Here is a 12851-nt window from a genome sequence, read left to right as displayed (position 1 = left end):
GCAGCGGTTTATTAGTCCGATGCACCCGATGGTCCAACACTGGCGTGGTTGTTAGGACGGGAAGGCCTGTAGCTGGAAAACATGAGGATGTTGTGCTGCTTCAGTAGTTGCTCTGCTTTTTAGAGATACCGTTTTTTTTTTTATCAATAGAAGAGGACGGGGATCCGGTAAGTGATCCCCAGAGAGCAACAGGCTGCTACTGACAGACTATGGATCTCCAGCTCAGTTTACATCAAACATATCTGCTCGGAGAGTCATTAAACTACTTCCTTTGCACCGCTGTGTACGCTGCAGTCCTATAATCTCCACCTGGCATCCAGTCAAGAACGGGGGAGATAAGCCTAACTAATTATCCATACATGCTAATCCAGAGGCAAAAGCATTGAATGTGTTTCATTTTGATATAAGGGCTGAATATGCTTCAAACTCATGATCACAGTTAGTCACAGCTGCATTGCTGCTGTTGGGCAGGTTGTTTTAACAATCAATAGAAAGGAGGATTCATTACCAACCAAAAGATTATTTGTGAGGACTGCACTTTCAAACACAGTTAGGGCGACTTTCTTAAGTTAAAATGATGAATTTACGTTTCACGCCTATCCCGTTGGGTAGCTAAAGACTTAAGCCATCAAATCTGTGATACCGGTTGGCTCCCATTCTGCTGAGTCGTTCTCCTGCCACACTGTGGAACGCAACCTGACCAGCAATCACAAGCACTTTTTTTAATTAAAAAGCAAAAGTGGGAGAAAAGTGAGTGACGAAAGTTCTTGCATCAGGAAGACCCTGTTATCCTCACAACAGTGCTAGTGGGACCAAAACACCAACGAGAACAACTATAAAATGATTTATTGTTGTATCCTCAATCTTATATCCATAACTCTCAAACAAGCAGCCTGTAACTCCTGAGGCATTAGTCATGATTATCAACTGCTATAAAAACGTCTGAACGAGTTTCAGCTGCAGACCGGTAACTATAAAAACGTGTTTGTTATATAATATGCAATATAATCGGCCCCTGTAGGTGATTTGTAAGTATTTGACACACTCTTCATCTCACCATCCCTGCATCACTCTGAAGGGAAACACCTGCACAAGTTTCTCCAACGGCTTAACCCATTCGTGATACGGACGACGCTGAGTGTTCAACTGCTTCCATCACAACGCATCACTCCTTTCTTTTCCCCCAATCCTGTTACTCCTGTCACTCTCCAGCTCAGTTGCCTTTTTTTAGTTCACCCCCGCTGGCTTGAAGACTTTCTTGAATGTGTTTGTTTTGTGCGAGTGTGTGTTTGCTTTTTCGTGTGTTTTTTTACAAATTGAATGATGGCACTCCGGAGCCAAGGACATGATTACCATAGCAACAAGCAGAGATAATGCGTTGGTTAGGGCCGCCGAGTATTTGTTGTGTGGTGTGGTTTTGAGCACGACCAGCAGGCACAAAGAATTCCTTCCTTTAGTAATTATCATCTCTCATTTTAACCCGTTCGTGTGTGAAATGTGAAAATCTGCTGCCGTCTTTCTAGAACACAAACTTCCACAGTTACTGAAGAATACTTAGACTGAAACTAAAATATTTAGGTCTTCCTTGTACAAACAGAGCAGCTTCACACCTTTACAGCAGTTGCTAATCTGGCCTTTTCACACCACCAGCTTTCAGCAGGCTAGGTACCGTAGGTGAGCAGACACCAACACTCTTCTGCCAAATTAGCAGTCAGTCCTGCAGAAGCTTTGTTTTTGTTGAAATGTCATCAGCAATTAGCTTTTTTTTTAGTTTTAATAACTGAACATTAGAATCTATGTTATTGTATGTCATTATCATGTGATGAATGTGTTTCCATATTTGGCTTTCGCTGTATTCTCACTGGTTTTGTGTGTTTTAGAAATCACTAGTCTCTGGCCTTGACTGCTGTAAGCCATTATACGCCTCCCATCTCCCACATCTGCTGCCTCTCTTTTCTCTCTTCACTGAAAAACAAAACCACGGCAGCAATGTGAAGGAAAACAGGGGGACGATACACATACCAATAGATCCAGACTCCCATGATTAAAAACAAGGGGAGATGTGTGTGTGTGTGTGTGTGTGTGTGTGTGTGTGTGTGTGTGTCACACAATATGCTTCAACAATGTGCAGATAAGCATGCAGGTTCTGCCAACATGGGTTCAGCCTAAAATGAGACGGCGGTTGCATGGTTAGCCCCTTCAAGGCTCCATCTGGACGCCTTGAGACGGATTGATTCCCTCACCGTCCAATCAGGTGGAAGCATCCCATGTTAAACACTAGAGAGCCTGCCAGCTTGTTCCCCGTGTATTCACTAACCTCACAACAAGGGGCCAGCTGCTTTTAAAGGACTATGCTCACACACGTGGAAATGGAAGTCACATCAAGTAAATAATTACACATTTTGTAAACTGCTGCTCATATTTTGCTATTGGCAAATTACATATGCAACGGCTGTCCTGAATGTGATATTCATCTGAATACACGGTAAAAGGCTGCTGGCAGGGCAGAAAAGATGTTTACACAGCAGAGAACCATAAGGGACTTTTTTAAAAACCTCTCAAACCCAAAAGTTTGGAAGCCTAAAGAAAAAAACGGTCGACGTAAGAAAAGTAGAGTTTGTTCTTACAATATGTCTGTTTCCCATCTTTTAATGAACACCATTTCCAATAAGCCTTAGATCATTGTGGGCTTAACATCACAGGAAAAGAGGCAGTTCTGTAAAACAACAGGAGAGAGAGGGCTGTAAACAGCATGGACGTTTATATAAAAAAGGTGATGTGCTATGGACCAAACCAAGTTAGTTTTTTTTTATTGTTCGGTGCAGGAACTCGGGTTGATTCCGAGCTCGTTATTGCAACACACAGTGACGGGGCCACAGGGAGCAGGTTGCACCCCGGCAGCTCGATCTATACGAGTGGCTGTGGTGGTTTGAATCCCCGTCTCCGACTGACGTGAAAGTTGTTTAGCCGGTCTTACAGTAAAAGAAATCAATTGAGTGAGCTCTCGGCACAGTGCATCAGAGTGATGGCAGGACACTTGATTGTAACTCAGAAAATGAACCTTTTCTTTCTGCCGTGCTGTCAGACGTGCAAAGAGTGGGCATTCCATCACTGTATTCAGATGCACAGTGATGGATGCACCACCCCCACCCTTCCACACGTACACGAAGCAAGCCTGCTCCCACTCTACTGCTCCGCTGTGGTCAGGACTTATTACAATGTAAATGATTTCTACTCAGTCGGGCTGGCATAGTAAGTAAACAACACATCATGACAGTCAATCAGGCATCAAGAAAAGTAGTTTAAAAAAGGTGTTGAAATAATAAAAAAAAAAAACACAGACTGTGGCGCTATTCACCTGCATCTATTCCTATTAATACAGACACACACACAAGGGCTGTTCCAGTACTGAGGCCAGTATCCCAAATGCCTCCGATGCAGCTTAAAATGTTGATTGGGTATCAGCGAATATGCCAGTGACTGCACCGAAAAAATTATTCTTTTATTAAGTATAAAACAAACGCAGTCAAATTCTATTCAATGCCTCAAACTCATTGTAATTTCTGTCAATTTGACACTTCTAGACACACACACACACACACACACACACACACACACACACACACACACACACACACACCAAGAAGCACCTTGCCTGTCATGCTTTCACCTACAATGCATTCCCAGAGCAGATGGTGTGTACAACCCCGAGTTCAATTCCTGAAACAAAAAGAAACAGAAACAGAGATGGGGGGGAAGACATCCCATACTGTCCATCCAATAGAAAGCAGGAGACAATGCAGCACTGAGTGATTCTCACACACACACACACACACACACACACACACACACACACACACACACACACACACACACACACACACACACACACACACACACACACACACACACACACACACACACACACACACACACACACGCCTCCTTGCCTGTCATGCTTTCACCCATCCTCATCTATCATCAGAAGCAACTTTCCCGACCGTCTACCTACTGAACTTTTAATGACACACTGACAGGAAGATTTCACTGGTAGTGTACTGTGTGTGTGTGTGTGTGTGTGTGTGTGTGTGTGTGTGTGTGTGTGTGTGTGTGTGTGTGTGTGTGTGTGTGTGTGTGGTTTTATTTTATAATACTGCTCACACACCCGTTAATGCATTTTCCAAGAAGGAGATCAATTGAATTTAGTTCTGCACTAGTCGGTAAGTCGTAAAAAAAAGAAAAAGATGGATAAAAAAAATACATAATAGTATGTTATGTGAAAGAACAGCATCACTATCAATAACCAATTCAAATTGCGTATCTATCTCCCAATGGGACTTTTTCAGTGGATTTCAGATTTTGAGATGTGGGAACCTGAAATGCTAACTCACTTCCTGGTTTCAGGACTCATTCCTGCAGCACTTTTTAAAGGCACAACGTGGTGGTTGCTTTATTCGTGGTATGAGAACGCCGAAACATCAACATTGTTCCAAAAAAAAGAAAAGAATGTTACATATTTGCTATATAATATTCACATTTACTCCAATAAACAATCAGTTAGACACATCTGAGACTACCATGTAAGAGCATTGTTGACATACATCTCTATAATCCATCAAATCATCTTTAAAATGATGATCAAGACATTTGACAAATAAACATCTCCTCTTTTGGAGAACTGAGAATGATAAATAAATAAATAAATGTATTAGTCTTCCATTGGAGTGAATCCAGCCTGAGGAGTTTTGGGGCCGACTCGTTCCCCGCAGCCAAAGTTTCCAAACATACATTTCAGCAACATCATTACACCCAGCCCTGACATGACATCTTTTCTAGGCTTCTATGTTACTTTTCATCCCAAGAGGTTCTACAGATACGAACACGATCTCAGAAAGTAAAAGTAGACTTCACCACATATTTCTCATTTTTCCAGGATGTTAACATTTTCTTCCTCGCCTTAGATATTGCGTACAACTTTCTACAATCTGTGCCTGACTGAGAAGGGTTTGAAGTGTCAGTGGTATCATGGAAGTGCCTGAAGCCGTTGCTTTCGTGTCCGTTTTCAAAGCAGACCGGTCAATACACCCTTCAATCACACGGCATCAGGAGGAGTCCTGAGATTTCAGTCACAGACGCCTGTCGGTCATCTGAGGCATTAATCTTCAGAAACCTCGGTTTGAGCTTGTATGATTCATTTCACGAAGCCTGATCAATTCTTTCAACACTGAAGTTAGAGGACCTTAAAGAGCACCTTTTCAGATTCTTCTCGCGCTCCAGAACTGAATCGATCTGTTGCTAGCTGGACAACCAATGTCGCCTGCCAGGTTTAGGTCTGTAAATATCACTTTTGGTCCAGGCGTGTTTACTCGCTCGCTGCCCCCTCCACTCGGGACTATTGTTTCCAGTGTGAGTGACGTGGCACCGAGCCATGGCATGTACGCTGCTCATCCATCTCCCAGCTCCCATTACTGGTCACATCCCGGCTCACTTACATTGCATATTGTCTAGACTACTTCAGGGTCAATATGTAATGTAAGTCCTCTCTCAAAAACACCGGCCAAGATTGTCAGTTTTCTATCAGCCTCGTTACAATAGTCCAAGAATACTTGATAACTTTTAGTTTTTCACTGTGGATGACAAATGTACTCCCCTTGTTGTGAAAACTCCGTAGCATCATTAACTTATACCATATGCTTGTTTATCACAGCCGTCCATCTGCAGAACTTTCATGTGGCATCAGCTACAAAAGGAAGTCCTACAAATACCCTAACATGTACCTACTAAAGCAATGATTGGTTTAAGGCTGATGTGTCTCACCCCCCTGTATTGACACTGAGCGATTTAGAAAGCGTCCTAATTAGAATATTAAACACCCTCAAACACAGAAGTTCTGAATACTCAGCACTGCCTTCAGCATGCAATCTGTCGCCATCTCGTCTCCATGCAGACACAAAACATGTCATTCATACACACTCTGACACGTCTGGTTTCACAGTGAGCTGCAGAGCCTGAAAAGAAAGTAACGCCACCATATTTTACGTAAGATTCCCAGCTTGAGGCCGCGAGAGTCAAACACACGAGTCAGCTGAGCAACGGCGCTGTTGAGGTCAAATCCGACTCAGACACTCTGCCCACACTGCAGAGCTGTCTCACCAAACCGTGGAGAGAGGCAGAGGAAGAGAGAGTTTGGAAAGCAAAAGAGGTGTTGAGGTGTGTGGGAGCGAAGCCGAAGAGGCCATTCATGGGAAATGAAAGCATTCGAGTTTGAGTATTTGTGAGTAAGACAAGAAAAACAGGGAGAGAGGTTTAAGATTTGTGTGATGCAGGCGGCATACGTGAGAAAGTGTAAATGAACTGTGGGGAGAAAGGAGAAAGGAGGGAGGAGACGTGAACCCACAAAAAAGGTATGTGGTGTCATTGTTAATCCTCAGGTTTGCTTGTCACATTCCAAGCTCATTCACTTCTGTACGATAAGTCTGCAGCCTCAGGATCAAATGTGAAATGTGCAGCGCTAGCTCACTGATACATACTGCAGGCTTGGCAGGAGCTGCTTCAGATGGTGTGATTGGCTTTATGGAACGCCACAATACGATGGCAACAAAAAAAAAACGGCAAAAAAGGGGAAGTCTGTCGCTTTCAGGGAGACGTTAACACGAAAAAACACTAATTTAAAGCACTAAATAAATGTCTCTGGGTTCTACATCGATAGGTGTTTGCAATATGGTTGAAATCAGTGTTGAGATATTAAATACGGATATTCCTCTGATATATGTTAAAGTGTTTTACATTATTGTAATCCACTAAAACACTCATTATGACCAAGCTAATTAAAGTTTATTTCTAGGCAGCGTGTACTTCTTTGAAAAGTTTTTGATCCCATCTTTTAAACTTTTAAACATTTTAATTGTACAACAAAAGGGACTTAAGTTGCATTCAAAATCACAAGAGGGTGGACAAGTAGCTTGTGATGAAATATTGAGCAGCATGATAAAAGAATAATGAAGATGTAGCAGCTGAGACGGCGTGGACAAGAAAATAAATATAGACAGAAACATGAGTAGCAGGGAAGCGCGAACAAACACGTGGAGGGGAAAAAAAACTACACCTACACAACAAACAGGCTTTTCCAATAAACACCCAACAGTCTCTAAACACACCTGTACTTCATGCCCGTGTGTTTCCCCGTCGACTCCTTGAGTGAAATGTGCCGCGGAGTGAAGGAGCCGAAGCTGCGGGCGATGATGGCCACGGTGCGGAACTTGGCCCTGGCTTGGTTGACCACGTTGGGGCTGGTGGCGCTCTGCTTGCTGTGGTCCCCATTCCCCCTCTTCAGGTTGTGGTCCGTGCAGGCAATGGACACCTGCATGGCTGAGCTTCGGTCGAGGGAGCGGAGCCCGGGACGCAGAGGGAAAGTGCGGGTGGGACAGAGATGGAGACCCAAAGATACGCCGGAAGTCTCAAAGAGGGTTCTCGTCCTCTGTCTGCGGTCAGGTTGTCGTGTTTCTCTCGCACTTCTTTTTCTTGGAGATGAATTAGGTCTTCAGCTGCTCTGAAAGCCGTGTCTCCATTTGCATCACTTTGTTCAGTGAGGCAAAATAAAGCTGCGAAAGCTTTTGCTCTGTTTCTCTCACTTGGAGTCTGCCATTTGAGCGGAACGGGTCAATCATCAAGAGCGTGAAACGAGTAAAAGAAAAAAAAAAGACTCCTTAGTTCTTTGAGGAATCCTCGATTAATTCCCCCGCCGTTTCTCCCGGCTCTCGTGTCCTGCCTGTGATGCCGATGCTCAGGGGATTTTCTGACAGGGTTTCAGCTGCAGAACGACAAGCAGAGCTGGGGAGAGTGCGGAGGGATGGCAGAGAACGAGAGAGAGAGAGACGGAGACCCAGGCGCTCTGCTCTCAATGGTCTGCTGTGTGGGAAGAGAGGGAGAGAGCATTTGCATGAGAGAGAGAGGAGAGAGGAGGAGGAGGAGGAGGAGGGGACCGGGTCAGGGAAGGGATAAGGAGACAGGGCAGAGAGGAAGGAGGAAACAAGGAGGGGAGGGGGGGACACTCTCAGGTTTTGGCTGGGTGCACCAACACAATCCCGCCATCAGCACTTTTTACCGTCTTCTCACTTCTAGTCCTCCTGTCCTCGCTCTTCATCTCCTCCCTCTTCATCTGCTCCCTCGCTCCTCCTGCCTAACGATGGTAATACGTATCACTAATGTGCTTGTGCCCCAGTTTTACTCCTCTCCCCTTCTGGGTCTCCAGCGCTCTCTGATATTTGCTCTCTTTTCTGATATTTTTCTTTTTTACTCTTTTTTCCTTCTTCCTGATGTTTTTGTTTTTCTCAGCGGGGCGTCTTCTTCGCTGACAGCGCACCTTCAGGGGAACGGAGAGGCATGTAGCACAACACGCTCTCGCTCTCCCCCCCCATCTCACTCACCCTCTCAATTTATTTTCTCACCTGTCACCCGTCTTTGAAGGATTTCTGCCTCTCTTCTTTTCCGATAATTTCCATGCAGCAAAGCAGTTACCCTTCTTCCCCTCTTCACTCCACGCACTCTCCTCTCTCTCTGGCATTCACTTTTCTTCAGTTCCTTTCTTTTCCTCTGTTGTCTGTTGGCTCTGTGCCCTTCATCCTTCCACTATAACTGAGCCACGTTTTGTCTCTTTGCTTTAAAATTGCCCTCAAAGACAGAATACAGTAATTGGTGAAGCATTCTAATTGGCAAGTGTAATAGATTTGTTTAAATGCAGTCATATTTAGTGCCTTTTTTCTACATGCACACGAATAAATGATAACATTTTGCAAAAACTACAGATGGTGCGAGTTAGAAACATATTTGCTGACATAAAGTAATATGTCTTTCCCCAAATTCCCATCACACAGTGTTCATACAACCCCCACAGGCAGCTTCAAATCAAAGCGAGCGAGAGGAGGTCGGATGGACGACATGGGGGAGGTGTGCAGACGTTGGAATCACGGAAATCACGGAAAAGAGAAAAGAGCAGGCAGGTGAAACGGAGCTCAGAGAGAGAATTAATGCATCCGTGTTTGATTGCACATCCAAGTGCCTGCATGTGTGTGTGTGTGTGTGTGTGTGTGTGTGTGTGTGTGTGTGTGTGTGTGTGTGTGTGTGTGTGTGTGTTCTGTGTGTGTGTACACTAACTCTGTAAGGGGTGTCAAGTGGAGGTAAATAGAGCATTTTGCTGCAGGGTATGAGTCTCACTTTCAGTGTGTGTGTGTGTGTGTGTGTGTGTGTGTGTGTGTGTGTGTGTGTGTGTGTGTGTGAGCGCTCATTGGATAACCACGTGATGTAAATGCCAGCACTACAGTGCTTATATATGCAAGTGTTTGGACTTCAAAACGGACCATATCATTGTCATATCGTTCTTACCTTTCACAATAAAAGCCCTAGACATAAAAAGCGCCATCACTGCTTACCAGGGGAACATACAACCAATTAGCCAATTTATTTCTCACAGTGCAACTGGCATGACTGCAGACTCGTAGACTATTCACAGCTACACTAGCAGTACATATCAACTCAGCTAAAATGTAGCATAAACAAAAGCATAATGGACCAGTCTACCTCAGCAACTGTATCCCACAATTCAAAGCACTGGAACAGCACAGTCCATGGTCATTTTACAATTTGGTTGTGCCATTTCATCACAAAATTCTATTCTGAGAATGTCTGAGGCAAGAACAGGAACCTGAGGTGATCTGCCTGTCTGGAGTTGAAAAGCGCCCCAAGTGACCGCGTAGCTCGTTGGCCAGCCGGCCATTCGCCAGGCGGTGGCAGGGGATGAGACGAGGGAAGGAGTAGCAGCTGACATGAGATTTAAACCGACTAAAGCGAATACACTTTGGATAGCTTTCCACTGCTTGTTACTGTAACTTTAAATCAGTTAAAACACATCTCGTCAAGCAATGTTGTATATAGTAAGTCTCCCCTCGCAGAGGTCTTATTTCACCACATGAGCTGTTTGCATAAATTGTTTAAGGGGTGAGGGAGTTAAACCATGCAGAACCTATGAAGTAAACACACATTTGACATAAACAAAAAGAAAATGCAAAGCTAAATAAGTATTTGTTGCTAATATTACAACAGTGGTATGAGACCTAAAGGCTATAGAGTAAATAATAGTCAAATAAAAGGGTGTGACATGATCAATACATGCATGGTACTGACCTCAATACTGGAGCTCCACCTGCTAAAGTGACCTCATCTAAAGTAGGCTTTGGAACTGCTCAATGGGAGTTGTTTAAGCGTCCAGATCTGCCTGTTGAGGTAATTCATTATATTCTTTCTAAAATAAGAACTGGGTTTAGTCTATTGTTTTTAACTGCAGTATTCCATTGATTTTATTTCAAAAGCACACAGCTCATTGTGCAGTCCTGCAACCACTCCATCTGATCTCTGAAAACATTTGCAAACACTGAATAACAAGAATGCAGTTCTGTTTCTATGAAGTGTAATATGTCTTGTTGCGTTTACTGTATGTTTTTTTAAATTCAATTTAGAAATGAACTCCTCATATCATCTGACCCCTCCTGTCCAATCTTTCCCACCTTATTGAGAAGATGTTCACAACCTCAGATCAATTTCGTACCTAATGGAAAAGCCGTTCTTCAGCAGCTCATTCCAGATCGATGGCGTCCCACTCCTCAAGGGAACGGCAGACTCCCAACCATATGGAATTGGAGCTGGTTTAAACCGTCTTTCCTCTAATGAGGAGCACACAAGTGCTGAGTGAAAAGGGGCTGCGGTTGCAAAGTGTCTTACTGACCTGGAGTGTGTGCAATGCATCAGACTACATCCATCACTGCCAAAGCAGCAAGGTGATGGAATTAAGTTACAATAGCAGTCTAAGAGAGTCACTAGCAGGAGTTCCAGTAGTCTACTAGCATACTAGCAGGAGTTCCAGTAGTCTACTAGCATACTAGCAGGAGTTCCAGTAGTCTACTATCATACTAGCAGGAGTCCTAGTAGTCTACTAGCATACTAGCAGGAGTTCTAGTAGTCTACTAGAATACTAGCAGGAGTTCTAGTAGTCTACTAGCATACTAGCAGGAGTTCCAGTAGTCTACTAGCATACTAGCAGGAGTCCTAGTAGTCTACTAGCATACTAGCAGGAGTTCCAGTAGTCTACTAGCATACTAGCAGGAGTCCTAGTAGTCTACTAGCATACTAGCAGGAGTTCTAGTAGTCTACTAGAATACTAGCAGGAGTTCTAGTAGTCTACTAGCATACTAGCAGGAGTTCCAGTAGTCTACTAGCATACTAGCAAGAGTTCTAGTAGTCTACAAGCATACTAGCAGGAGTTATATTAGTCTACTAGCAGGAGTTCCAGTTGTCCGCCAGCATACTAGCAGGAGTTCCAGTAGTCTACTAGCTAGCAGGAGTTCTAGAAGTCTACTTCCAGGAGTTCCAGTAGTCTATTAGCATACTAGCAAGAGTTCTAGTAGTCTACTATACTAGCAGGAGTTCTAGTAGCCTACTAGCAGGAGTTCCAGTAGTCTACTAGCAGGATTTCTAGTAGTCTACTAGCAGGAGTTCTAGTAGTCTACTAGCAGGAGTTCCAGTAGTCTACTAGCAGGGGTTCAAGTAGTCTACTAGCATACTAGCAGGAGTTCCAGTAGTCTACTAGCAGGATTTCTAGTAGTCTACTAGCAGGATTTCTAGTAGTCTGCTAGCAGGAGTTCTAGTACTCTACTAGCAGGAGTTCTAATAGTCTACTAGCAGGAGTTCTAGTACTCTACTAGCAGGAGTTCTAGTAGTCTACTAGCAGGGGTTCTAGTACTCTACTAGCAGGAGTTCTAGTAGTCTACTAGCAGGAGTTCTAGTAATCTACTAGCAGGAATTCTAGTAGTCTACTCGCAGGTTTCCTTCACAGTTTGGGTCCAACCATATGTTCAGATGTCTGGTAACATTGGACAGCTTTCCTCTTCTCTGTCTTTTATCTTTTGAGTATCTTTACTTTGCTTCAACACTCAGTCACACATGCACACAATCAATAACGACAGCAAATCTGACTGATGCCGTACGCAAGAGCCTAAAACCAATATTCCTAAAATAACACAGGATGAATGCACTCACAAATGTGAACACAAGGCATAGGAACACATACTGGAGCAGGTTTTATTAAATTATCCGCAGCGCCACACATTTATTGCTTGGTTGCCCAATAAAGGAGGCTACAATTCAGCAGCAATCGATACAAGCGTTCATGTTTCATTGCAAGTTTTACAGCTCTGCAGCTCACAGAAGAGGAGAAAGTGTGAGCTCAGAGAGCTGCAGATCATCTGTTCTTGTGGAGAGGAATCTGGATGTCTGTGACAGCAGGTCTGCTCGTCTTTTAATCTCTGGTGAGTGTCGCAAAAGTCTTCTAGTCCGCTTGTGCATCTTCTCAAATGTTGGTGTAACTAAGTAAGACATACTCTTTTTTGAGGCTCTACTACAACTAAACTGTAGGGTTGTCATATTTGTGACTGCAGCAGTCGTATAGTATTAAGTGAAATATCACACAATTTAACATTTGTTGGAAATATCATGAATAAATTCCAAGACATGCATTTATTTCCTCTTGTTTGTTGGTCGAGACAACACATAATTCATGACAGGCGACTATATAGCCTGGAATTTCTGGCTCCGCTCTTCCAGCCGAGTTAAACTCAAACTGATGCAGCAGTCGGTCTGATGAGGTCTTTGCAGCTGTGGCCTATAACAGAACATGCACAGCAGATCTGTGTGAAATGTTTATAGATCGACCGACTAGTCCATTACAGTGACATCAATTAAATAAAGTAATTTCTATGATCTATTAGTCATATTGCACCTATTTCAAGACGCTCCCATCATTT

The 12851-nt window shown here is 43.6% G+C and overlaps 1 protein-coding gene across 3 annotated transcripts in view; it reads right to left on the bottom strand.

Moving 5' to 3' along the window:
* kcnab1a (potassium voltage-gated channel subfamily A regulatory beta subunit 1a) overlaps positions 1 to 12851 on the bottom strand; it is a 104223-nt gene that overhangs the window by 64811 nt on the left and 26561 nt on the right. The window contains exon 1 of one of the 3 annotated variants that reach the window (XM_084020201.1): positions 7158 to 7861. The exons of the other annotated variants lie outside the window; for them this stretch is intronic. Within the exon in view, the coding sequence (XP_083876327.1) occupies positions 7158 to 7366 (209 nt within the window). The 5' untranslated portion in view covers positions 7367 to 7861. Of the gene's footprint in view, positions 1 to 7157; positions 7862 to 12851 lie in introns of those variants that run through there. 3 annotated transcript variants of the gene reach the window in all.

Source organism: Eutrigla gurnardus (assembly GCF_963514095.1).
Source record: "Eutrigla gurnardus genome assembly, chromosome: 10".
Taxonomy (NCBI): Eukaryota; Metazoa; Chordata; class Actinopteri; order Perciformes; family Triglidae; genus Eutrigla; species Eutrigla gurnardus.
The sequence above is the reverse complement of the archived record's forward strand: the minus strand, read 5'-3'. Positions and strand labels throughout refer to the sequence as shown.